At 38.4% G+C, this 26728-nt stretch overlaps 1 protein-coding gene across 1 annotated transcript; it reads left to right on the forward strand.

Moving 5' to 3' along the window:
* The first annotated feature begins 894 nt into the window (after positions 1 to 894).
* On the forward strand, positions 895 to 26728 carry LOC127630123 (A-kinase anchor protein 1, mitochondrial-like). The gene is made up of 11 exons (XM_052107561.1): positions 895 to 1037; positions 6405 to 7987; positions 11039 to 11172; positions 11714 to 11840; positions 11928 to 12055; positions 15471 to 15648; positions 15734 to 15884; positions 16725 to 16792; positions 16879 to 16952; positions 17037 to 17102; positions 21752 to 26728. The coding sequence occupies exons 2-11, from the start codon at positions 6430 to 6432 to the stop codon at positions 21812 to 21814; spliced, it is 2547 nt and encodes an 848-aa protein (XP_051963521.1). The 5' UTR covers positions 895 to 1037; positions 6405 to 6429; the 3' UTR covers positions 21815 to 26728.

Below are 26728 nucleotides of genomic sequence, written 5' to 3' on the forward strand. Positions count from 1 at the left end.
TACTTCATTATTTACAATTGTTTTGTCAGACCAGCAGCAGCCAACTAACGCTGCCCTTTCCGCTATCTACGCTAAGTGCATCATCCGGGTACTTCTTTTTGCAGCATTTTCAGCGTAAACGCACTACTCACGCTACTTACACTACAAAATAGTGTAGGATAGTTTGGTTTTCGACACACCGTTAATATCTATGCGTGACACTCTTTACTATGGTAGATTCGCGGAGGTTGTTATCCAAATATATAAAATAATCTCTGGCGGCGGTTCCCTCTATTAGTAGTAAACTCAAGAGGAGGCCGTTTTTCAATGGGTGAAATGCATCAATGTGTTGAATAAACTGTGTTTGTGAGGAAACAGATCACCACTTAATTAACTGACCTTGTACTATCATGAACATATGTTTTACATATATGTGGTGTTTATTGCGATAAAATTACCGTTTTAAAATAGAAGACACGGACAATTTTGCGAAAGGTAGATGTCAGTTTTCGGCTTTCTCCGTTTATTATCCGCAAACGATGATTTACTGTCGTTAGTTTACGTTAGTTGACCGTTGAGCTGTTTCCTACCGTAAAAACGCGAATATTATTATAGCTTTAGTTGCATATTTCATAACCTTTTAACATACTGTACTTTGTTATTGGCAAATCCATTAAAATAATTATTATTTGCATACACTTGTATATTACATGTTTTCTTTTATTTAAATACATTTAATGTTAAATACAGGTAAAATGTTACAATTTCTAAATACATAGTATTTACCGTACCGTATCCAGCTATCTTGCAACTCCAAGCCCGAGACAATATAGTATCGCGAGATTTCAACCCCTGTGTGTTGAGTTCTCGCTGGATTTGATCAGCTGATGCTTCTCTGTTTTTAGAGTGTGCGTTCGGTCGGTCAACACGTGGGGAAGAGACACACATACACACACTGAGCGGGGGGGACACGTTGGGAGTGTGCTGGGCCCTGAATACGTAACGTTAATATAATAAGAGGCAGTTCACGGTGGCGGTGCGAAGGACGCATAAACACAGTGAGTATAAACCGTGTATTGCTTCGACCCTGTATATTGAATAGCTGACGCCGATAGCGCAGAGAGGGAGTCCATTTTTAGCCGCCTGTCTATCTGCTAAGTCCTACTGTCTCGCGTTGCCCTCTGTTTCACATCCAGGCTCGTTTATACAATGTCACCGGTTTTGATGGATGCGTTTGAAAGTGTATTCCAACTATATTGCACACCATTTTATGTGTGACATCGCACTAGTGAAATCCACTATATAGAGCGCACTGTTAGGTAATTTACTATGGCTTCTCAGTCCCCTGAAATGCTGTAGCCACAGTACCTAACGTGCATATGCTGTGGGTTGCCTCATTTACATGCGATTTCAACCCATCTGGATGGCAAGCAAGTTTTACACCTGCATTAACGTTGGCTATTTGGGCAGGCTTTGTCATTTGGGTTATAGTTGCAATTAAAAATAATGCATGTGGCTATTGGAATTTATAATCATTTGGTGACTCGTTTAATATAACTGGGCAAGTGCATTACCTCTTGAATTGTTCCAGCTTTGTTAATTTGTCTAGGCATAAATTAAGTGTGTAGTGGACTAAATCAGTTCGCACCTTTATCCAGCTGAATTGGGTACCAAGCCGGTTTCTGTGAACTCGTGGATAATTGAAGGATGCTCTGAAGATAGAGGACATGGTGGAATGTTACTCCTGTGCAATTGAGTATTTAAAGCCAATATATTTGTTTGACTGCATGACTAAAGCAATGACAGTACTAGGTTGTAATTAATTCAGTGCCGAGGCCTACCGCGCGTTATTACGCACAGTGTAGGTTAACAATCACCTCGCTAACTGGTTATTTGTGCTCTCCCTTATTTATTCACCACCAATTTGACATATTTTGACATGGCCTCGTTCGTGCCAGAAGGCCTGGGCTTTATTATTTAGTAAATGGACGCATTTTCGTCTCCAATAGCAGCAGTGGACAGTTAGCCTGACTGCTAACACACGAAGGATACATTGCAACCTCGAGGTGGGTGTATGGCGAAATAAAACGGTATGTATATGATCATTAATGGTATCATATTTTATCAATGACTTCGCTGTGGCGCTAATGCGCCTTTTCGTGCACTACTATCGCGCATGGCATGTCACTTTTCGGGACCTCTGGTGTACAGCAGTTTGCGAAAGACTAGCGCGTGGGTGCTAAATTGGCCGTTCAGACCGGACGCAACGCGAGTGTTTCGAGGTTTGCTTTTGTATTCTAAATGCAGCAGTAGCTCTAATAAGCCGCTTACGGTGAGTCTATGCTAAACGGACTTGTGTACGGAACGTGTTGCGCGATTGACTGACTGCGGTGACCGTTACATGTACACCTCTCCCAAGGTCGAACGGCCACCGTATAGCACGCTCTCAGTTCTTTTTCACACGGGGTTCGCTCGCGCGCTCACATGGACGCATGCGCTCATACCGTAATATGACAGCGAGAGCGCCTCTAACTCCACGAACGTTGATTTAACCTCGTGTGAAGGTGAAAGGCGGGTTGAAATTATAGAATAGAATAGAATAGAATAGAATCCTTTATTTTGGTCACACATTATACACACAGTTTTTTGCATATATACAGTGAAATTTATTAGTTTTCACATATCCCAGCTAAGCTGGGGTCAGAGTGCAGGGTCAGCCATGATACGGCGCCCCTGGAGCAGATAGGGTTAAGGGCCTTGCTCAAGGGCCCAACAGTGGCATCTTGGTGGTGCTGGGGCTTGAACCCCCAACCTTCTGGTCAGTAACTCTGAGCCTCAACCACTGAGCCACCACTGCCCCAAATTAGTTAGACTTCCCTCGTTTCACGTAGCCACATGTGTGAGAGGGAGACATGCAAACACTAGACCAGAGCATTTGACTGTAGGTCATTGTGGCTGATTGAAGCATGCTTTCGAGACAGTTTTTATCAGGGTAGATATTACTATTATGACTTGCTTAAATACTGGTTGTAGTATTGAATGAACTGCAATGGAGATATGGCGGGTTGGTCATGCTGCCCTAATGCCTGAAATACAGAAACTGTTTTAGGTGTTTTGGAATATAAGAATATCAGGTGTTTTTTTTTTTTTTTTTTTTTTGGCTTGCCTATTCATAGTTTTAAAGATTAAGACTAAGATGAAATTGTTACCACTAAGATGATGACATGAGGACCTATACAAAAAAGTAAAGTGACAGTACCATGGTGCTATTGGATAGCCCTTTTAAATACTGAATTTTGTGGTACTGAATTATTACCATAATGTATAGTTTTCTGAACCCTGAAAAGCTAAAGTCTATCACTTACTTTGTACATGTTATAAGTCCAAAAACATAATATTACCTTGACACATTTTAGTAAGGATTGGGTATTTACATTTTATCAGGGTGCAGAAAGACTTTCTTGGGGAAAATAATCGGAACAATCACAATCTTGGTTCCCTACTCATTTTAACATGTAACTGAAAGAAACATCTGCAGTGATTTTAAAGGGATAGTAAACTCAATAATTAATATTCTCTCATCATTTACTCACCCTCATTTCATCCCAGATGTGTATGACTACACGTCTTCTGCAGAACACACATTTGTAGAAGAATATTTCAGCTCTGTCGGTCCATACAATGCAAGTGAATGGACCAAACTTTTCAAGCTCCAAAAATAAAGGCATAATAAAATAATCACTATGACTCAAATGGTCAATAATTGGTGTGGTTGAGAAACATATACATATTTGTCTTTTTTTTTTTTTTTTGTAAATCAAACATTTTCCAGAATTTTTTCACATTCTGAAAGTGGGTATTTATAATAATAATAATAAAAATATATATATTCTTATGTTTCTCATCTAAAGTTCTTGCATCGCTTCAAGGGGCATATATTAAACCACTGGAGTCATATGTATTAGTTTCATGCTGCCTTTGTGTGATTTTTGGAGCTTCATAATCTTTCACTAATCACTTGCATTGTATGGACCTACAGAGCTGAGATATTCTACTAAAAATCTTAATTTGAGTAGAGTAGAAGAAAGAAGGTCATACACATCTGAGATGGCATGAGGGTGAGTAAATGATCAGGTTTACATTTTTGGGTGAACTATCTCTTTGAAGATTTTTAGCACATGTAGCCTAGTTTGAGGATAATTTGGGATAATTGGCTATGGTGCACCTTTTTATATAACTCCTTTGCAATCTGTAAAGAAATTAGTGGGTTCTTAACATGCAAGATCACCAGTTTGTAACATTTAGCTTACATTTTTAGTTCAGCAGTGATTTTACCAAAACAATTTTTTTATAGATGGGCATTGTTGATATGTTGTAAGAATATATTGTTTCTGTTGGTGCAGGATAACCACAGCTATACCCTATGTAATGTCACAAAATTAATATTGCTCTTCAAATCCAATGTCATTCATTTCTAAATGTCAATCTTAGCCATAATCACATTCATAACAATGGGGTCTTCCTATGTCTACAATGTTGGCAATAAGTGTATTAGCTATTACTGACATTTTATATTTAATCAGGGAATTTGCCTTAAATGAACTACCACAGTTTTTTCTTCATTTGTATTTTTATTCTCAGATGCTGATCCTCAGGTGATAGTTTCTTAACTAAGGAAATCACCCTCTCCATCTTTTAATACATGTCATACATATTTCAAAAACATATTTTTGCACATTCAGAATCCAAGTATTCAACTCAAATTGTTTTAGAGGCACAACTTGGTATTTGCCATTATTCACTAGTAAGTTTTCATTGAAGTCAGGGAGGCAGTCTGCCTTTTAAAATGCTATCTGAAAGCTGAAGAGAAATGGAAACTGCTTTATCTATGGGAACTATGTACAGGAGTGGATTGGAGGGGTTTGTCTATTATGTATTCCTCCCCCACAAGAGGCTGGTTTATTCTGCTCCCATGATGGAAAGGCATACATGGATGTCCTTTTTTTAACTTGGAAAGGATGCCCCTCCCAGCCAGTGAACAGCGAGGCAGACATGGCACGTAGCTCCCAGCAGTCTTAGAGGTTGAAAGTCAGCCATGTGATCGTGTCCCTGAAGTTTCAGCGTGGCTGCCTAGAACTCTCCCCTTTATCCACACAAGTGCAACAAACAATACGATATATAGCATGCGTGTAGTCAGACAAGTTGAGCTTTTTTTTTTTTTAAATTTAATTTTTTTTTTTTTTTGTGAAATGCCCTTTTCGTATGTTTGTATGTCTTTCTTGTCTTGGCAAAGTACATAAGCTGTTTTCATATTTTTATTACATGCTGTATAATTATTAATATGCATAGTTCTATGGAATATGTTTTAAATTCCCATGCAACTTGTATAACTATGAGCCAGTTATCTAAATTTTACAGATACTTCTGAATAAGACAAAGGAGTGCATGTTGACCAGAGTGTCTTTCCTTTCTTCCATAGTGACTGTCCCAAAGGAAATGCTTTTTTTAACCAGAAATTAAATCTTATGCACAACCACCACTAGTGTAATTGACAAATTGTTAACTTTCATATTACACCACTCTGTGCTGAAATATTTTTCTATAATGACTTTTAATTTGTATAATTGGCCATTGTCAGAAGCAACTTCCTAAATATCTGTGCTATACTCATCTCTCTGCAGTCTTCTTGCAAAATAATTTAAACATAAATTAATAGTTCTTGTCCATTTGTTTATTTATTTGGGAAGTTGCCTTGTAATAAGTGGGCTAATGTACAGTCAGCCAGTTGTTAAGTGCGTTTACATGCACAATAATGCACTACCAGAAATAAGTTTATTCAAAAAGTCTGACAATGCAAGTAAACCACGTTTACATGAGACTTGAAATTATTGGATGATTCTCTGCTTTTGACACCAAACGTAAAAGGGCATGCACACAACACTTGTTTGCATTGTATAAGCTGGTAAGAAGGACAGTAAATGTGTTTACATGAGCGAAATCAGGGTAATGGGCTAAAATGTATGAGTGCCGATTGGTTTATGCTTAAACCGCTTATGAATTCAACTCAATAAATGAAACCGCTTTTAGGCATTTACAAGGCCAACACATGTTGTCAGCTTAAGCATAATTGCTGTAATGTAAGATCGTGCATTTAAACATGCTCACTATCGCAAAATAAGCCTCTTCAGGGCAATTCAAGGCTCCAAGCTATCAGAGTTTATTTTGCCATATGCCAATAATTGTGATCTTTCAGTACACATGTTACTTTCTGAAAATATTGAAGTGTTTGAACGTTGAAGTTTATTGTCTGTTTTAACGGTCCATGAATGTAGCATCTCAAGAACCACAGTGTGATGTAATGAGAAATTGCAGTGCTGAGATACTGTGCTTTGGCACTAAACATCTTGTCTTGTGTTGCCCCACAGGTGTAGCTGCTAGGGTCCAGAGGAGATGCCACTGAGGTTCCGGTCCTTTGTTCCGTATACGCTTTCTGGAGTGCTGGCGCTCATAGGCTGGTGGTGGTACATCTCCCGCAAGAAAGAGCAAATCACCAGCCACGACAGTGAGGGCTCCGCTATGGGCTTGCGGACCTCCTCTGGGGAGGGCAGCAATGGGATGGTCGATAAGGGCTGTCCCACAGAAAGCACCACACATCAAAGAACCAGTCGAGATAGAGTCAAAGCCAAAGAGCAACAACCTGTTGAGCAGGAAGTTGTAGCAGAGATTCACACACCACTGCTAAAAGGGACCTCGGGAGAGGCTCTTGGCGCTCCTCCAGTTGTCTTGGCGAGTGGACAGCTAAGTGTTTCTCAGAGTAATACAAAATCAGTCCCCCAACAAAGCAACCCAGAGACCACCAGGCCGACATCTCCTGTCTCATCTTCAACCCCAACAAAAACAGTGGAGGAGAGCCATCATCACAAGGGACCAGAGACAGCAACTGAAAGCATACCCTCAAGCCAGATACCAAAAGCAATAGATCCAGGGAATACTGCCTCAATTAAGAAGCAGGGTGAAAAGGAACCACTAAACAGGCAGCGGTTTGAAGAATTGTCCAAAGTGGAGCGACCTGAGCCCGAGGGAGAGGTGGCTGCTGTTACCACTGCACCAACTTGTGCCGACTTGACAAATGTTGAGCTAGCCTCCACTACATCCTCAACTGAGGACGAGGCTGGGAAGCTGGAGAACATCAGTCGAAAAACACCCTTGGCCCTGTCCTACTTCACCAGCACACCCTTTACAGAAAGCTCCACAGAGGCTCGGCACCATGAAAACGGAGACCTGGGCTTGCCGTCCGAGACCAGTCCAGACATGCAGGAGCTCCAGCGTCTTGCAGCAGGGCTGATCACTGAGGTCATCTCGGCAGCCACCCAGGAGGTCATGGCGGTCAATAACTGTGAGTCCTGGCACAGCAAGGGCCCAGAAGCTGTTGACAGCAGCACACTGGCTGTAAATGGAAAAGAAGACACCAGAGAAAAGGAGCTATGTGTACCTCTGGAAAGCGCTTCAAAAAGTCACACAGAGTCCCAGTCGGCAAAGATCGCAAAAGAGATGGTAAACGGGTGTCTGGCACCGTCTCTCTGGAAGATACCAGAGAATGACAAGAGGAGAACTGAGAGTGAGGAAAGAGGCTTGTTGACAATGTCATCTGGGGAACCGTTGGAGTCGACACCGGTTCTGGCTAAGCTCCAGGCAGAGGAATCTCTGGTTGAAGACTCAGGATGTAGTACATGCCAGTCTGAGGATGGAATTAGTGGTGAGGACCTCCATAGAACAGGGTTATCCTCAGTTGTGTCTGAGAGCAAAGAGGATCTCATTCAAATTTCAGGGACACATAGGGCTTCAGAGGGTAATGGAGATGGGCTACTGGAGAGTTCTGCTCTATCTGCCCCTCAGGAGTCTGCACTAACCACAGAAAATGTGGCTACGATTTGTGAAGCAGCACGGTTGAATGGCATGGGTCTTCGGAACAACGCCGCTAACGAGGTAGAAGCGGACCAATCTGGAGGTGAGTGACACTTCATTATAAAGGCCAAAGTATACTTCAGTTTTCCTTGAACCAGTATGTAAATTGCGTCGTCAGCACAGTACGCACAAACTTTCCACCTGCAGCCCAGTTTTTCTACACCCACGGATAGTCCATATCTTTGCATGTCGTCTGCACATGCACCTTAAATTGACTGCACAAAAAGAGTATCAAAAACCAGTTTTGGTGCGCATGCGTCGAACTTATCCTTATGTGTTCAAGGGCAAAAGAGAATACTCAAAGTCTAGAAGGCTCCACCATCCATGAGAAATTATGGCAGCTGAACAAAAAATTATTTTGTATGACAAAAAATAACTTTGAATGTTATGTTTGCGTATAAGAGAAACTTTGCACTGATTTTGCTCTTCATTATCATTCACTAATATACAGACTTAATGATGGGTGTATGTCCTGATAAATTCATACTCTCCCCTTAAAATCTGAACACTAGCGGTCAAAAGAGAAAACCATGTGAAAAAAATAAGTCCCACCAAAAAATCTTAATTCCAGGTGTACATTGTACACACACAGTGCCTCAGTCATGAACGAATGGTTGTGTAGTTGATATACCCAGTCTGCGATCAGTCATGCAGTTTGCACACCAGGGTGCCTACCGCAAGTTGTGTTGTGCACTTGTCTTAATGTATTGTGGACTGCATTCGACTACATTTGTAATATCTGGTTGATACTCAAATACTGATCTGGGGGGGGGGTTGATGTATAAAAGTTTTCCACTCATATATCGGGATTTATAAAAAATAAACTTAAGTGTAAATATGTGCGCACCGTCCAGACTTTCCGTACGCACTCTTTTTACTGGTTTGTGTAAATTGGCGACTCCAGCTGGACAAATAATAAACTTAACAGACTGATTTAAACAATTCACATTTAGAACAAAAAAGTAATCGTTATCAATCCAATAGTAGGCTATATTATTTTTATGTAACTAATTAAAAAGGCATTCAAATATAAGCTGTAGAAGGGAAATATTGGTTTGTAATGAGCTGCGTTTGGAGAATTTTCCTGTGTTATCATAGAGAAGGAACATGCAGAAAATAAAAATAACAGTTAAGATTTCTTAGTTTCAGATTTTCTGTTCTATTACAATCATATACTGTGATAAGTGCAGTTTTTGAATAAAACTTATCTGTAATGTGATGCGAACTTGACTCTGACTGACGTGAAATGGCTCAGTAAAACGGACAGTAGCTAAAAGACAGGCACTGCTGGCCACATTCAGTAGTCGAATGGACCATTGGAGAGACATGTCTCATCAGAAACAGTATTGTACAGCTGCAAACAGATACAGCAATGCACAAAATAAGCATCAAATGTGCTGCCTGCTCCACTTCATCCCGACCCTCATCGCAAAGAAACCCTCATTCTTGTCTAATAAAAACATTATGAAAAGTACATTTGCCGTTCAGCTGTTTTTTGAATGTAAAATATTAAATCTGAGTAATCCGATGATGGCAGACAATTCTGCACAAATCTTTTTAATAATTTTCATTTTGTTTCCAGTACTAAATATTTAACTTCTCAATGAAAGCACATTTTCAAATTATTTAAAATGTTTTCTGAGAAGCAAAATTGCCAAGGGATATTCCAGATATATTCTTTGAAAACAAGTTCATCTTAATAAAGAATTTTTCTTTGTGGTGCAGCATCTAACCTTTTGGCACATGTGACATTTACGGTGTTATCTCTTATAATACAGTTTCTTGTACCGTTAAACGCAGTAATCACGTGACTGGATGGTGAAATGTATATGGTAATTGTATGAATATAAGGATATGCATAGTAAAAACAGGCATTGTAAAATCCATATATGGTTATTTTGGGGAGGAGGTGGGATGGGGAATGTATCACGTGCATGAATGCACAATCTTCCGCTAGCAGGGATTTATTAAGGGAACTATGCGCAGGTTCTGTCGTCAGTACGGTTTTATAAATCAGATTTTTTTCGTTTTTTGTGCCTACGCAAAATCTGACTTTTGTGCTTGCGCACATTTTTAGGGAGAAATCTAAGTAGAGTTTTATACATTAGGTCTCTGATCTTGATTCAAACTCTGCACTTATGTGCCATTGCGCATCTTCCTTCAGTATTTAACAGAACATTATCCTGATTAGATTTGAGCTTCATCAGTTATTTCATGCCACACTGTCTTAATGGAATGTCACGATACTGGCCTACTGGCCAATTTATGATATTTGTTTTGTTTGCATTTAAGCAGGGGCAAGCATTTTCCTGTTTGATGACAGGAAGCACCTGTGTGGGGTGTGTGTGTGTGAGTGATTTGCCTGAGCTCTAGTAAGGTGTTGACACTGCAGCTGCTGCTGCACTCTGACCCTCCTCCAGACATAGTGTGACCTGTTAAAGATGTGAAGTCTAACAGCAACTAGTTCTTCAGCTTAAAACAAAACTATTTTATTTATATAGGATATTAAATGCAACCTTGATGGTATTTTAAGTAATATTTTGATTGAAATGCTTACAAGTTGGTAAATGTGCATTTGTGGTGTTTGCAATTAGAGATCGTAATATAGCTAAATCTCAATATGTTTCTAAGTGTTTTGACTATATTTGATCTATATCTCTATTGTAAAGGCATTATTTCAACTAAATGGTTCTAGTTTGAAAATAGTCATGTTTTTTTCTTGGCCAGATGGAAAAGGCTGATTGTTTTCTTTGGCACAGGACCTTCTCATATGTGTCCATCATGTTTGTTATTGTTACCCCTTAGTTGCTTGGCAAACAATAGAGACCTGACTTAGCAGACATTTGCGTTTGGTCTGTGAAAGAATGCCCCTGAAAATTGTCAATGTATGACTTGCAGTAATGTTGTCAGGAGCATTAGTGCCGTTTGTTTTCTCTTGGAAACAAAATACAAACTATGGATTTGATGACGTGGAGTTAATTTTAAGTTTTGGTTCCAGTGGTAATCTTCTTTCTTTTTATAAATTTAATTCAATTAAATAAGTGTTACAACTGTTTAAATTTGACCAAATTGATGGGACTGTTTGTCTTAACAGGTTCAGATGTGAATAGCATGGATTCAGTGGACAGCTGTTCCACTTTGGGGATTGGAGACAGCCAGCCGAGTGCCAGCCAGGCCTGTCAATCACAGAGTTCAGAGCTTGTTGTGTGGGAGATTGAGGTGCCAAAGGTGCGTTTCCCATTTAGACCTTTTTATTTTGTTTCAGATTCGTTACCTCAAAGCTTTTCCTCAAACCACTTTAGCAGACTTCTGAGGAAAAAATGGGTGGGATGGGGATCTGAATTAAATGTCATTACAGTACTTTTAGCTGTATGTGACCTCTAACTTATTATAGCATGAATAGGAATAACTATAAAGTAGTTACATTTTTAGTTTCAGTAATAATTGTTTTAGTAAGTTTTTTTGGGCAAAAACAATTGTAATTTAGTTTTCCATGACCATTTTCACTCTTTCTTTGACCAATATACTTAAACTCTGTTATCTGCATCTGTGGTTGTAAAAAACACCACCATTGCTCATGAAATGAAAAACAGCTCTTGGAAGCATAATACACAGGCTGTCCCATTCTTCTGTAATAGCCTCTTTGCAAAGGCTACAATATATTGTTACAGTTGTAAATGACGATCCAAGTGGGGAAAAAAGCTCATTGTCCTCACATGACCCGTCTAAAACTTGCACTTATTTCTGTGGTCCACCTCTGTTTTTGCAGCATCTAGTTGGAAGGTTAATCGGTAAACAAGGGAGATACGTGAGCTTCCTGAAGCAAAGCTCCGGTTCTAAGATCTACATTTCAACCCTGCCTTACACTCAAGAGTTCCAGATCTGCCATATAGAAGGTGAGTAATTCTCTTTACTCATGTTCTTAGGGTTTTAGCCATGACCTCCTTGACTATTGTTATTTGCTGTTCTTGATTGGTTCTTAGGGACCCAGCAGCAGGTCGATAAGGCGCTGGCCCTAATCGGGAAAAAGTTCAAAGATCTGGACCTGACCAATTTGTATGCTCTACCTCCCCCACCGCTAACACTGCCCTCCCTTCCCATGACTTCCTGGGTAAGATTGGTTTAGATGGAACAATTTATTATCGGAACATTTCTGTATTGATTGAAATGTATTGACAATCTACATTTCTCTCGACTGGTCCACCTTGATGGATACATATTTTTATAACAGCTCATCGCAGTGCTTTTTGTGATTCCGTTCACCGTAATGGGTGACAAAGACATCCGTAAATGAAGGGTCTGTTCACACAATTTGCTTTTGTGTCCATCTAGGCTGTTTATTAAAACCAAGCGTACACTACATGACTTGCATTCGGACCTGCACACACTTAATGAGTCACAGTTTTTTGTTTTCGGTTGTGGTGGTGTGCACACTACACAACTGGGAGTATCAACTACATGACCATTTCACAGACTGAAACCCTGTTTGCACCAAGTATTAAGATGCGTTTTGGGGATTTGATCACAAGTAGAACTTGTCTTTTTTTAACCGCTTGTGTTCAGATTTCGAGGAGAGAATCTCTGATTCCATGAGCGCATACATCAATCAGTAATGCAACAGTGTATTACTGCATGTTAATAAAGCAAAAAGTGTTGTTTTCATAATTTTACTTGCGTTTAATCGAAGCACAAACATGACAATTGGAGCAGAATTCTGAGTTATTAGTGGAATACATAATGTGAACTGCCTGATGTGTGTGCTTTTCATCTGGTCATTGCATGTTGATATCAGGCATACTGAAAAAGATCTGTGAAGTTCTTGTAGATGTGTTTTTTTTAATTATTATTATTCTTAGATTGTATGTTTATTTCCTTTTTAAATTCGCATGTAACCAGCAACAAATCGAATAGTGCACAAAAACGCGGTTTAAAAGATAGCCTGATATTCATTCACCAAGCACATAGCAACAAGAGAGGTTATTCCAGTGGTGGACGAAGTACACATACCATGTACTTGAGTTAAAGTAAAGATACTCAAGGTAAAATATTACTCAAGTAAAAGTAGAAGTGCTGCCTTTAAACATTCACTTGAGTAAAAGTACAAAAGTATTTGCCTTCAAATGTACTTAAGTATCCAAGTACTGTGATTTTTTTTTTTTTATGGCCATAATGTCCTATTATAATTTGTCACAAGACTCTTGCTTAACTCAGTCTACATGAAGACTAATGTCACTCTTGGCACACCAATCTATTAATAATGACATGAATTAGTCAGATGTATAGCTATATATATATATATATATTTGAAATGAATACATTTTTTGTGTGTTTAATTTTGGAGGGAAGGGGACTGTTCCCATAAGATATAATACATTTACAGTATTTACTGTATATATTTTTCTCGAGTGTCTATGGTTATAATTATTAACATCCTAATGTTATGATACATTCACATAAACCTGCACAACGCCATTAAACATATATATATATACATACATACACATATATATATATATATATATATATACACACACACACACACACACACACATACATAGAATATATATATATATATATTCTATGTTATTGGAGCAGCCAATTTCCCTCCAAAATTAAACACAAAAACATATTAATGCAGTGTTTCTGCTACTCCCCAGAAAAAAAATGCTGTTATATGCAAGTCATTTTAGTGTCAACATAATAAGCAATGTACATTATGCGTCAATATTTACCGATAATTGCTGCAATAATAGCTGCTGCTCTCTGCCCCGCTTAAAATAATTGACAACCCAATTTGTTTGGGAGAGCTACACGAATCACGTGACCGCGCGGCGACGAGATCACTGTCGCAACCGTCTATGTTTGCAACTCTCATATTTAACGGCTCTGGGGTGCGTTTCCCGTACAACGACGTAACTTGCTGCTCCACTACCGTAGTACGATGCACTGTTGAAGAAATCAACTTGCTAGTCACGACTGTTTCCCGAAACCGTATTGTCGCAAATTGGTTGTTCAACCACGTTGGTTAATGATGTCACACATGTGGTGGAGTAAAAACTACTTTTAATGAATCTGTTTGCGATCGAATTAATGCTAGATGTTTTGCTATAAATTACGGACATGTCATCTGAGGACTCTCTCATATTTTTCTCAGTTATTTGCTTTATTTCCAGATTCAATCATAGGCTCGTTCTTACGCACTAGAGCACGTTCACACATGCGCACTCTTCAAAAACGGTGCTTTAAATCTATTGACAAACTAGACATAAAGGACATTTGTATGTCTTCTAAATAAAAGATACTGATTGTACTGAATGGCATCTTGCTTATTTGGCTCGAGATAATAATGTATTAAGCCCACATGTTATAATAACAAGAAACTCTGCTTCTAACCACAGGTCGAGAGCTGTCGTTCCAACCACACAACTCTGCGATGCTGTTTGCGAATGTTCGTTGGAACGATGGTTTCGGGAAACACCGACTCGTTGAACTATGATGATAACGACGGAACTTGCGACCATAGTTGGCTAACCATGCTTTTGGGAAACGCACCCTGGTTCAGGCTTAGTAGATGCCGCCAAGGCAAGTTCAAAACAAAGCGCTACAGCTGTACTGTGATTGGTGGCTCGTTTGACCAGTTACGTTTTTATCCACTCATAAATAAAAAGGAACAACTGATTTTGAAAATGTAGTAGAGTAAAAAGTAAGATATTTGACTTTGAAATGTAGTGGAGTTAAAGTAAAAGTCTCCCCAAATTTAAATACTTCAGTAAAGTACAGATACGCAAAAATCTACTTAAGTACAGTAACGAATTACATTTACTTCGTTACTGTCCACCACTGTGTTATTCATGATGACATGGCAAAAATCAACATGATAGAAAGGCTGGCGCTGTTTTTTTTGGGTTTGGGATTTTTTGCATTGCACTTGGTATATTAGAATGGAAAATAAAAATAATTTAAGCTGAAAATGAGATAGGAGGGCTATTTTATTATAATTTATCTCAATGCATTGCTCTCTCTCTCATTGGCTTTTGCTCGTTGGTCTCATTCGTCAGGACCATGCGCACACCTGATGACACGTCTGCCAGATTTCAAGCAGGTTTGAAATTCATTGTAGCATCTGCGACTATTCTGGGCAAGTCACAGAAATGTGCACACTACATGACCATTGGTTGTGCGATCTGAAACTTATTGTCGCAGACAAGTCGCCGACTCAAAACATGAAAGGAGACGATCTTGAGTCATGTAGCGTGCGCTTGGCTTAATTGTTTTTGTGCCCCATTGCTTTTTTTGGTTTGTTTTTATGCTGCCTTGGTGCCACACTTTTAAGACAACGTGTCAAGTTAAAAGAACCTCAAATTATAATACATTTGTCTCGAGATGCCTCCATTCTGTACAATTTGTTGTGATGCTTCTAGATTTTTTATTTTACTCAAGCAGGCGTCCCATCTGAATGGCCCTAATTTCTCCACATTTGCATTGGGTTTTTTTTTTTTGTCTGTATTTCTGTCTGTATTTCACAGCTTCTGCTGCCGAACGGGGTGACTGTGGAGGTGATTGTGGTGAATATTGTCTCGGCTGGTCATGTGTTTGTCCAGCAGCACACTCACCCGACATACCACGCCCTGCGCAGCCTGGACCAGCAGATGTTCCTGTGCTACTCACAGCCTGGCACGCCCGCCCTGCCATCACCAGTTGAAGGCAAAATATTTTTGTTTTTTTATATTTTCATCTGCTACGTCTACAGAGAGACTTCATTATTCCCATCCTCTTACATCTTTTTCAGTTGGTGTGATTTGTGCGGCCCCAGCTGTCGAGGGAGCCTGGTGGCGAGCGCAGGTTATCTCATTCTACAAAGATTCAAATGAAGTAGAGATCCGATATGTAGATTACGGAGGCTATGACAAAGTCAAGATTGACGCTCTCCGTCAGATCAGGTTTGTTTCCTTTTCTCCAGTGCACACTTTTTTTTTTTTTCTTCCTCGTCAATACTCCTATAGGGTTAAAGGAATACTTCACACAAAATTTTTTTAAATTCTCTCATGATTGACTCCCCTTCAGCAGATTTTTACAAGCACATTTCAGCTCTTTATGTCCATACAATGCAAGATAATGGGTGCCATTAGACTGCTGGCTATTTGATGGTCCATAAGACATATTTAGGCTGCATAAAAGTAATCCACATGACACCAGTTGATCAATGAATGTCTTCTGAAACAAATCAATAGGTTGGTGTAAGAAACAAATTGATTAAAAAGTTTAAAATCTTTACATTGTTGCTTTCGCCCACTGCAGTGCTTGCTGTTTGAATGGACTTAACTCTTGTGTGCCGTTCGTTCCTCTGTTTTATACAAATTGCGTGCTTCTGACTTATCGCGTGAACGCTCCATTGCTTATGTCACTGATGCTCTGACTGCTGGCAGGTTTTTTTTATGTATTTTTATTTATTTTAATTATCAATTATTTTTAGACAAACCTACTGATTTGCTTTAGAAGTCATTAATTGATCGACTGGAGTCATGTGGATTACTTTTATGCTGCCTAAATATGCCTTTTTGACAGCTAGCAGTCTAATGGCACCCGTTTAATTGCATTGGATTGACAAAATGAGCTGAAATGTGCTTCTATAAATCTTCACTTTGGTTCTGCGGAAGAAGGCAAGTCATACACATCTGGAATGGCTTTAAGGTACTAAATCATGAGAGGATTTTCATTGTTGGGTGAACTAACCCTTTAACAATGTGACCACAGTAGACTCACTTAACTTTACTCACCAGGTCGGACTTTGTGACATTGCCGTTTCAAGGTACAGAAGTGCTATTGGACAACATCGCCCCACTTCCAGGTTTGGCTTATTCTTTTAAATCTAAAGTTGAATCTTAATGCCAGTGTTCACCATCTTTGATCTTACTATATTCACATCTGCATTAGGAGAGGACAGGTTCTCCGCTGAGGCCAATTCAGCACTTGAAGAACTGACAAGAGGGGTTCCGTTGCTGGCACAGGTGAGTGTTTCATTAACGGATATTTCATTTAACGGATGTGTTTACATTCAATAGGCGCTAATTTAATGGAAAATTCTGTTGTAGGTCATCAACTATGACAACAATACAGGACTTCCTTTAGTACACATGTGGAACATGGTGGGAGAGGAGGTGAGTGGTTTTTTTTTCTCTCTCTCTCTTCCCTCCCTCTTGTGCTGCAGTATGTTTAGTATGTGCATTTTAGGGATGTCCCCATAGCCGAATACCTTATTCTGAAAGGCACAAATAATGATTTCAAAACGAATAACTGATTCATCCGAATAATTAAAAAAAACTTTTTGTATGACTGATTGTCCAAGAAGTCCAAGGATAAAGTGACATTTTAAATAAGCATATCCAAAATTACAAAGAATTTATGAATCTGTGCAGCCAATATTTCTGAAATGCAAACCATATGAATGAAAATGCACACGGTGTAATTTCAGATCAGTTGGGCGCAGTCTCGACTCCATTTGTGGTCTCTGTGAATTGTGTGCATCTGGAGCTTGTCAAGTGTAATATTAACTAAGATACAACATCATATGCACTTTCCACTTGCTGATATTTCTATGTTAATGTATTACACGTGATTCCCATGTATTCATCTATAGCCTAAACCTGAGTGTAATGTTAAATGACTGACCTGATGGGATGATTTCACTTCGGAGACCATCTCTCAGTCTCTTAAAGTTGACCATATTTATATTTACATCAGCGATCAAGGTATTAACTGGTTGAGACTTTATTCTGAAAAACAGTTAAAATGCAACAAAGGTTTAAATGCTCCATAGAGTTTTCATCTATTAGGAATATTCCTCATGTAAAATGAAGAAACTGAAACTGTTGTTTTTTTTCTTTAAACTGTGCTAAATTTGAGAATGTTAAGTGTTCTTGAACTGGAAAGGCACTATATAAACGTAACTGTTATTATTATTTAAATAAATAATGGCATCCTATCATAAAAATCCTTTACAGACTTGGGCCAATAATAATAATAATAATTATTATTATTATTATCCATCCATTAAGGCTGCAACTAATGATTATTTTTATAATCGACTAATCTAACGATTATTAGAACGATTATTTGACTGTTCAGGCGATTTTTGCAACGATTAATCATTTGCTCTTAACCGACTATTCGGCTTGTGCCCTACTTAAAAGGTTGTATTAAACATGCTTACTAACAATAAAGAGGAAAAAAAATAATCTTTTAAAAATACCTCTAAATGACAATCATTGAATTAAAGGTAAAACTACTTGGATTTCTATTGTTTAATTCATTAGAAATTTCACTGCAAAAAATCCTATTGTTATTAAGTGTTTTTGTCTTGTTTTTTATTTAACATTGTCTAAAAATCCTTAAAACAAGATACATTTACTTGAGAAGCAACGTTTAAGATATTTAGACTTGCTTTAAGAGAATGCATCTTAAATATAAATTTATGTTTTCACTTGTTCATACTTCTGCAAGTGCAGTAAAGAAAAAATATACTCCTATTCAAGATATTTGTTCTAAAATCAAGTCTAAATATCTTATTTGTTGTTTCTCAGGTAAATGTATCTTGTTTTAAGGATTTTTCAATATTTAAAAATATTTAAATATTAAAATTAATAAAATATTTTATTCCAAATTCTCCGATAACAATTGTTTTTTTTTTCTGCAGTATAACTGCTAAAGTAAACGTACATTTGAGGAGTTTTAGATATTTATATTAGAAACAAACCAAAAAAGATTATTTGGTTTGTATAATGGGCTCTTGTATCGAGAGCGTCAAATTGACAGGAAGTCATTCGTTTTTTATGACAGCCAGCGTCTCTCGGTGGCGAGAAGCGGCGCGGTGAGACTTGGGCGGTGCGTGCGTCAGAGGAAAGTTTAAGTGGAGCCAACATTATGGTAATGAGTAGTGGGTAGTGACACTCATATTATAATTCACTATGTCGTGAGCAATCACTATAAACAAAATCTAGCTGCTGCAAGTTTGCACCAGTGATGAGCGTCTCCGCATCAGCTGGGAGAAGTTTGAAACTCTATCTCGCTGTTTTTCAAGCGTCTCTGACCGCACAGTGGGTGCCAGTTTCGGAGTTTGTGCTTATTTATACAGCCCGCTTCCTTATTATTTGAACTTCAATAAATGATGCATTTAATACAGTATATAACGGCGTAGTGTTTCCTTTTTAGCTGCTCTGACAGGCACGTTTTGCTCAAGCGGAACACCAGGTACATCTCCGCTTTATTTCACGACAACACCGTTTCTGTATTTTACTTATTTAGCATTTTTGTTTTATAATACTCTGTGATCTACATCACATTTTTATCTGTTTGGAAAGTTTGGAGTGCGCCTGGACTGTGATCTGTTCTTTCTTCCTCTCCTCAATCAAGTGTGAGCTGAAGTGCTGCTCTCCCACATCAACATTAGCATTTCAAAAGATCTCATGTTGTATTAAATGTAGTCAGACGACTATTCGACAATGAACATTTTTGTTGATTACATTTTCAATAATGTCAACTAATCGTTTCAGCCCTTCCGTCCATCTTCTATAGCCGCTTGTCCTATGCAGGGTCGTGGGTAGTGCTGGAGCCTATCCCAGCTGTCTCGGGCCGAAGGCAGGGAAACACAAGGCATTATTATTATTAGGCTATTATTATGAAAAGTCATATACAAGGCATATTTTATTAATAGAAACATTTAGTTTTGACACACTTCCGGTTGAAGCCCTGTCCACACCCAGTTCTATCCGAACCCAGAGACAGATCATTTCGTCATATGACAGATACGAATACAAATACAGATAATGGCTTCGCTGCACACCCCTAGTGCATGTACACGCTTTTTTTTTTCTTTTTTCTCTTAAATCAGGGGTTTCAAAGTCTTTGAAAGTGTTTTTTATTTTTAACATTTTTCATAAACTAGCATTATCACATCTCTGTTTCTGTGTAACAGCACCTGTCACAAATGCATGATGACAGGTCAACTGAATCTCTTGTTGATTTTGTTACACATTTTTGGATTTTCCACATATGTTGCCACATGGAGTTTATGCATCCTAAATAAACCTTTACTAGTTTTCCACTAAGATAAAAGTCTTAAGAAGTCATGATTCGCAACAGATGTTTTAGGTGGATGGTTTAGGCTGTCATTTGATTTGCTCACATCTCTTACATAGTCAGCGAGCATCAAATTATAATTCTTATAAAACAAATTACACCATGTATTATGCTGCACTTCCTAATAAATTTACTGGCCAAATGGCATGTAGGGCTGCACAATTATTAGAAGTAAAAACAAAATTGTGGGGGCCTGGGTAGCTCAGCGAGTTAAGACTGTGACTACCACCCCTGGAGTTGTGAGTCGTGTGCTGATTGACTGCAGCCAGGTCTCCTAAGCAACCAAATTGGCCTGGTTGCTAGGGAGGGTAGAGTAACATGGGGTAACCTCCCCTGGTCACTATAATGTGACTCTCACTCTCAGTGGGGCGCGTGGTGAGTTGTGCATGGATGCCGCAGACAATAGCTGGAAGCCTCCACACGTGCCATGTCTCCGCGATAATGCGCTCAACAAGCCAAGTGATAAGATGCGCGGATTGACGGTCTCCGACGCGGAGGCAACTGAGATTCGTCCTCTGCCACCCAGATTGCGGCGAGTCACTCTGCCACCTCAAGAGCTTGGAGCACATTGGGAATTGGGCATTCCAAATTGGGGAGAAAAGGGGTAAGAAAATTGCGATATTATGTGATTTTTAAACTGCAAAGGGCTGTGACATAATTAAATAAATAGTCTGCTTGTGCTGCTCACTTCAAAGTTTTGTGCTCCTGTTTGTATTGCGTTAGTGCATTATTAAAAAAAATTCAGAGCGGTTCTGTGCTCCATAACTTCCTCTTGTGCTCTTGAGTTCGGTTCCATTTGATTTCGTGTGCTGAGCATGTTATATTTAAAGTAGAGCTGTCGCAATTAACGCATGCAATTTAATTTAAAAAATGTAAAGCGTACATTTTTCTTAATCGCAATTTAAAACGATATATAATAATTTTCACACAAATGTAGAAATGTTTTTTAATTTAACTATTTACATTAAGTCATTTTTATTTGTATAGCACCTTTCACAACATCATTGTTTTGATATGTAATGCATGTAGTAATTTGTATTTTTATAATGGTCTGGGTCACTGCTACAACAAAATCAATACATAGACAGTTTTTACCATGGCCCTAATATTATTTTTGGTACTTTCAAATGTCTTCTATGTCCGTTTGAATGTGACCTTATAGTAAAAAAAATAAACCCAGGCTAGGACATGAAATTGCCCCAAGTTGAAGAAACTTTCATTTACTGGCTTTAAATGGTCATGACAGGAGTCGAAATATTGGTCTCGCTTTAACCTGTCTAATATTTTAAGGCGTGTAGCTATAGATTTGAAATCGAATGCATTGTATTGTGTAATGTGCGTTGTGTAAATTACTGTAACTGAAATTCTTTTTATCTTTATTTTATTTTTTTTAAAAAGAGTCAGGTAAAATCATTTTTTGTGGATATCAACATTAATGCCACAAATGCTGTCGCTGAAGCCATGTATTTAAATACCTTTGAGCTTGAACTTTGGCATAGAGAAAGTGTAAAATTTGCATGTGAAATACTGAGATGTTTAACATGCCAACTCAAACACTGCATCCAGTCTCAATGCTGATTTTCATTTGTATTGTCACTCATTTTAAAGAGCACTGTTTCATGCATCGTCCTGTCTTAAAAAAATATATATATTATTGTTTCTTGTTTTATAGCTGGTCCTGCTGAACCGCACTTTGGCAGAGCGAGGTCTTGGCACCTGGGTGGACAGTTTCTGATCCTCCAGTCAGTACTCCCTCGTTCCTCCTCTCCTCACTCACCTCTGCCCACCTGCCCCCTAATTATCATCACACATCATAAAGATCTGCAGGTTCTGTCCTCCTCACCCCACTATGAAGTGCACATCACTGGCCATGAGAATTTCTTGTTTTTTGGTTTGCTGTCCATGCCTGTTTCTTTTTTTTTTTTTTTTACCCCTTTCATAAGAAATCTATTTGCTGTATAAAAGAATAAGAGAACCAAGTGTCAATGACCACCCAATAATGATAGAAGTTTCTTGAATCTGTGTTCTTGTAGATTTGAAAATTGGTACTAAATAAAGTTTAATCGTTCTCCATCCGACCAGACTCCTTCCAGCACAAACCCGGATTATCATTGCTGTGTATGAAAAAACTGATAAACAAAAAAGATTAATTGAGATAACTTGTGCCGTTAAAGCTTTGTGCTGTTGTAATGTTGGGACTACTTGACATGATGTTCCTCCATTTTCGTGGCTTTGTCCCATTGTCTCACTTTCCAACTAGGTTGGTTGTGGGAAGCAATTAATTATTTTAAGGAATGGTTCTTTAGAGCCAAAGCAAAATAATTGGGTTTGACTCTAGACCACTCTAAGGAAGAACAACTGCAAGTCCTCCATTATAATGTCTGTCTGTATAACAGTGTGGCCTTAGAGGGGGAGACGAAACCGATCCCTTCACCCCCTTTACCACACTCGGGATCTCTAGTACTCTTCCTGCAATCTGCCTTTGACAGGAATAGGCCTGACACCAAGCGTCACTTTGAGGTCACACGGTCTTTGATTTACTTCTACTCAAAGTCTGTTAATCCAAGAGACATCTAGGCCATCTTGGCCTCTGAGCCTTTTTAGGGAACACTTCACTTGAGTCCTCCAGCCCTAGAGCATCACTAGAGCTTGAATTGGTACTGCAATGGAAGGCAAAATGGCATCCTACACCCATCCTGAACTGTGGACACAAAAATGTCTGGCCCGAAGGAACTATTACAAAAACAAGAACACTACTGTGTGACCGGGACAGCGGGGCTTCCCTACTGGGTAGATGAACTGCATATAACGAATGGATCTGTTTGTGTTTTTGTAAGCATGTAATTCTGCTCCAAAGCACGTCTTTGGCATTGTACACTGTGTCGATTCACACATTGCATTCGCATTTCACTGTGCATCATTGTAAGTGTTATGAGTCGCTAGGTTTCTTCTCGCTCAGATCTCAGTCGTGCAATAAATTCACGTCTAGCTTCTGACCCACAACCATGTTCAATAAATACTAATTGCCATTACTGACATCTGCTACATATTGCATTCTGTAAATATCGTGATACACTCTCCAATCATAGGAATCAACCTACCTGGCATTCATGCACCAATTGGCTATTAAAAGTTCCCAATACACTGGTCTTGAAAAAGATAAAAGCTTTAAGCCTTATGCACTGTTTTTTTTTATGTTGGTTTTGCGTAGTATCTGATTTAAGTCTGCATTATGACTGTATCTGTAATTTAAATACTAATTTTCTTCTTATTTTTTTTTTTTTTTCATTGTTTATCATTTTCTGTTGGATTAATTACTTTTTGGCTAGAACTTGCTACTTTTTCTGCTGCTTAAATATTTCTAGTCTAATGTTTGTTGAACTCCAGAATGTCTGTTTTTGTTGCTTTATGGCTTTTAGCTTGGTCATGGGTTGTCTAATTGGTTTTGATTGTTAGCACTACAGTTTTAGACTCCTTTTGGTTCTAAAGTCCTACATTATGTCTGCTAGCATTTATCAGTGTCACCTCGAAGCTTTTTTATTATAGTTGGGTGCGTTTGAATCTTTGTAAAACCCCTACAATGTTTATATTTGGCCTCAGACTGAAATTTTCTTGACAAAGGTAGTTCGGGGTGGTTCACCCAAAAATAAAAATTATTTTATTCATTTTCCTGACGTTTCAAACTCAATCGAAGGAAATTTTAGGGAGAGTGACTGCCTTAGTCACCATTCACTTTCGTTGTAAGTGGAAAAAGATGTAATGAAAGCGACTAGTCACTGAGACTAACATTTTACCTAACAGCACCTTTCGTTTTCCAGAGGAAAAAAGCAAATCATACCGATTTGGAGTAAATGATGACTGTTTTGATTTTTGGGTGAACTTTACATTTAATCAGACTGTTCCGTTTATTTTGAAATGGTAAAACGGCACACTAGCAGTAGAATAGATCTTAATATACGAAAACTGACAGCATTTGAAAGTAAAATCGATTAAAAAAGGGTTCGAATTCTGTGAGTGGCACTGCACGAGCAAACACTTTTCGGTTATGCTACATTATTTTTTTTCTGCAATATTTCTCTCAAATGTTTGAGGTTCTGGAGTGTCTTGCAACCATCTCAGGTATGAGCTCTTCATTTGATACCGTATTCTGTGTTACAGGACAGTTATTATTAATATTCTTTTTGGAATGGATGTGCTTGACCTGTTTCAGTGTGTACAGCCTATTGTAGAATTTCCCTGTATGTCAGCCTGCAGTATAGTAGGTGAATGATCAAGGAACCATATTGACCTCAGAGCTGAATTCTTTCAATCTCCTATATATAGGTCTGCATTTTCTTATAAATTATTGATTATGCGCTCAAATCTTAACTGACATGGTTTCCTACCACCAGTGAAAATGTGTCCTTTATTTTCCTACCCAGCTCTCCTGTAATGAAAGATCACACTATTTTAGACTTGTCCAGGTGTATATGTAAGGGGAAAAAAAGGGAACATGTTTTTGTCCACAGCCCATTTCCATAATGTACTTGTTTGTTCTCTGTTGGTAGGAATGGTTTGCACTGTTTGCTTAGCTAGATAATTAATCATTTGAGTATTTAAGAGTGCAAGCAATTCTACATAGACATGTACAGGTCAGTTTTTTTTTTTTGTTGTTGTTTTTTTTTGGCCAGACTCATTAAAAGGTTTGATTCTTTGGTTGTACAGATCTATTGAAAAAAGAGAATAAAGTTGTTAAAAACATTCTATGTTGTATTTTAGTTTTGAAGTGGACACTTCAGCATGGTTTGTATCTGTTGTAGTCAATGAGTTATTTTAGAGTGAAAAGTTTAATTTGCCATCAAATGTTTGGATACACCTATTTATTCTTTTGTTTTCCAATGTTTTAGAATAATCCAAATGATTAACACTAATGTATGGGAATTCAAGCTAAAGTGTTATTTCTGCAACTTTAGCGTCACTAAACGGAATTGCGAAGTTAAAGCAATATTCCGGGTTAAGATCTATCAACAGCATTTGAAAAATGATCTTTATTTCACTGTTACAGTTAGGCACTTACAGTGGAAGTAAAAAAAAAATGGATATTACCTTACACAGAAAAGGTTAGTAAGCAGTTTCTATCATACTTAAACGTAAACGCATATTGATTGTTTTGTGGCTGTACACCTGTAACTATTTTAACGTTTTTAGATTTGTCCCATTCACTTCTATTTGAACGTTTCTCACTATCCAAAGTCCCTTTCAAGGCAAGTCGGTTTTATAAAAATTGTTTATAAACTATTTTTATTTATTTATATGGATACAAGTGCATATTTATTTGAATGGGGATGGACCAAAATCTCCTAAACGTTTGGTTAAGATTATGATTGGAGAACACATTTCAAATCAGCTGTAAATTCTGACAACAATGTTATAATACTTTGTGTTTCTTTACCTCCGTTCATGCAAAAAACACTATCCTGGCTGTTCTAGCTAATGCGCATGCACGTTGTGGAGTTGATTGACAGTTGATGTCTTTATTTAAAAGGTGATTGGCTCTTTGGCCTGTAATGTTGGACTTCCTTTTCGACATCCACCATATTGGCCGTTCAAATTTCTCATTAATTTTAATACAAGTGGTCTGTCTTGAGCTAAACAGTCTTTAATTATGATCAATGGACATTATAAATCGGCAGTTCAATTTGACAATAATGGCATCATAAATTGTGCTTCTTCAGCTCGGGTCATGCTAACAAACGCAATTTTTCAGGCCGGTTCAGCTAATGCGCAAGAGTGTTGTGGAGTTGACTGACAGGTAATGTCTGTATCTAAAAGGTGATTTGCTCTTTTACCTGTAATGCTGGACTTCCTTTTCTACATATGCCATATTGGGCATTCCATTTTCTCCAATTAATCTTAAAACAAGTGGTCAAAAAAAAAGTAATGTCGGGCCTGGGTAGCGCAGCAAGTAAAGACACTGACTACCACCCCTGGAGCTGTGAGTTTGAATCCAGGTCGTGCTGAGTATTTGAGCCAGGTCTCCTAAGCAATCAAATTGGCCAGGTTGCTAGGGAGGGTAGAGTCGATTTACATGGGTTAACCTCCTCGTGGTCACTATAGTGTGGTTCTCAGTTGGGTGCGTGGATGCAGCAGAGAATGGCGTTAAGCCTCCACATGCGCTATGTCTCAACCAGAGACGTTGCAACGGGGTAGGCAAACCAGGCAATTGCCTGGGGCCCCAAGCTGTAAGGGGGCCACCTCAAGGAGGCTGATTACATTGCACCACAGCAACGACAACATGGAACCCCCTTAGATTATTTAATGGTACAAAACTCTGCAATGACACATCCGGAACACAAATGCTGTTGATTGAGTTTAACTTGAATTGAATCCTGGATGTTCCTTTTTAAAGGTTTTCAAACCGGTCCAAAATGTCACACTGGTACGGGAAAAAAAGATTTTCCTGACAAACATTCACGCCGTTGGTTGAGTTTTTGTTGCTGGACAGACAAGCAATTTTGAAAAGCGCTACAAAGCCAGTTTACACTTTTTGGTAAAAATAAAAAAAGAAATCGATCAACCTACTAATTGCTTTCTTATAGTTATCTCTACATATTAAGATAGGATAGGAGGAATTATATAAAATATTGAGAAAAAAAGTTACACCCTTTAA

The sequence above is a fragment of the Xyrauchen texanus genome, chromosome 36, assembly GCF_025860055.1.
Source record: "Xyrauchen texanus isolate HMW12.3.18 chromosome 36, RBS_HiC_50CHRs, whole genome shotgun sequence".
Taxonomy (NCBI): domain Eukaryota; kingdom Metazoa; phylum Chordata; class Actinopteri; order Cypriniformes; family Catostomidae; genus Xyrauchen; species Xyrauchen texanus.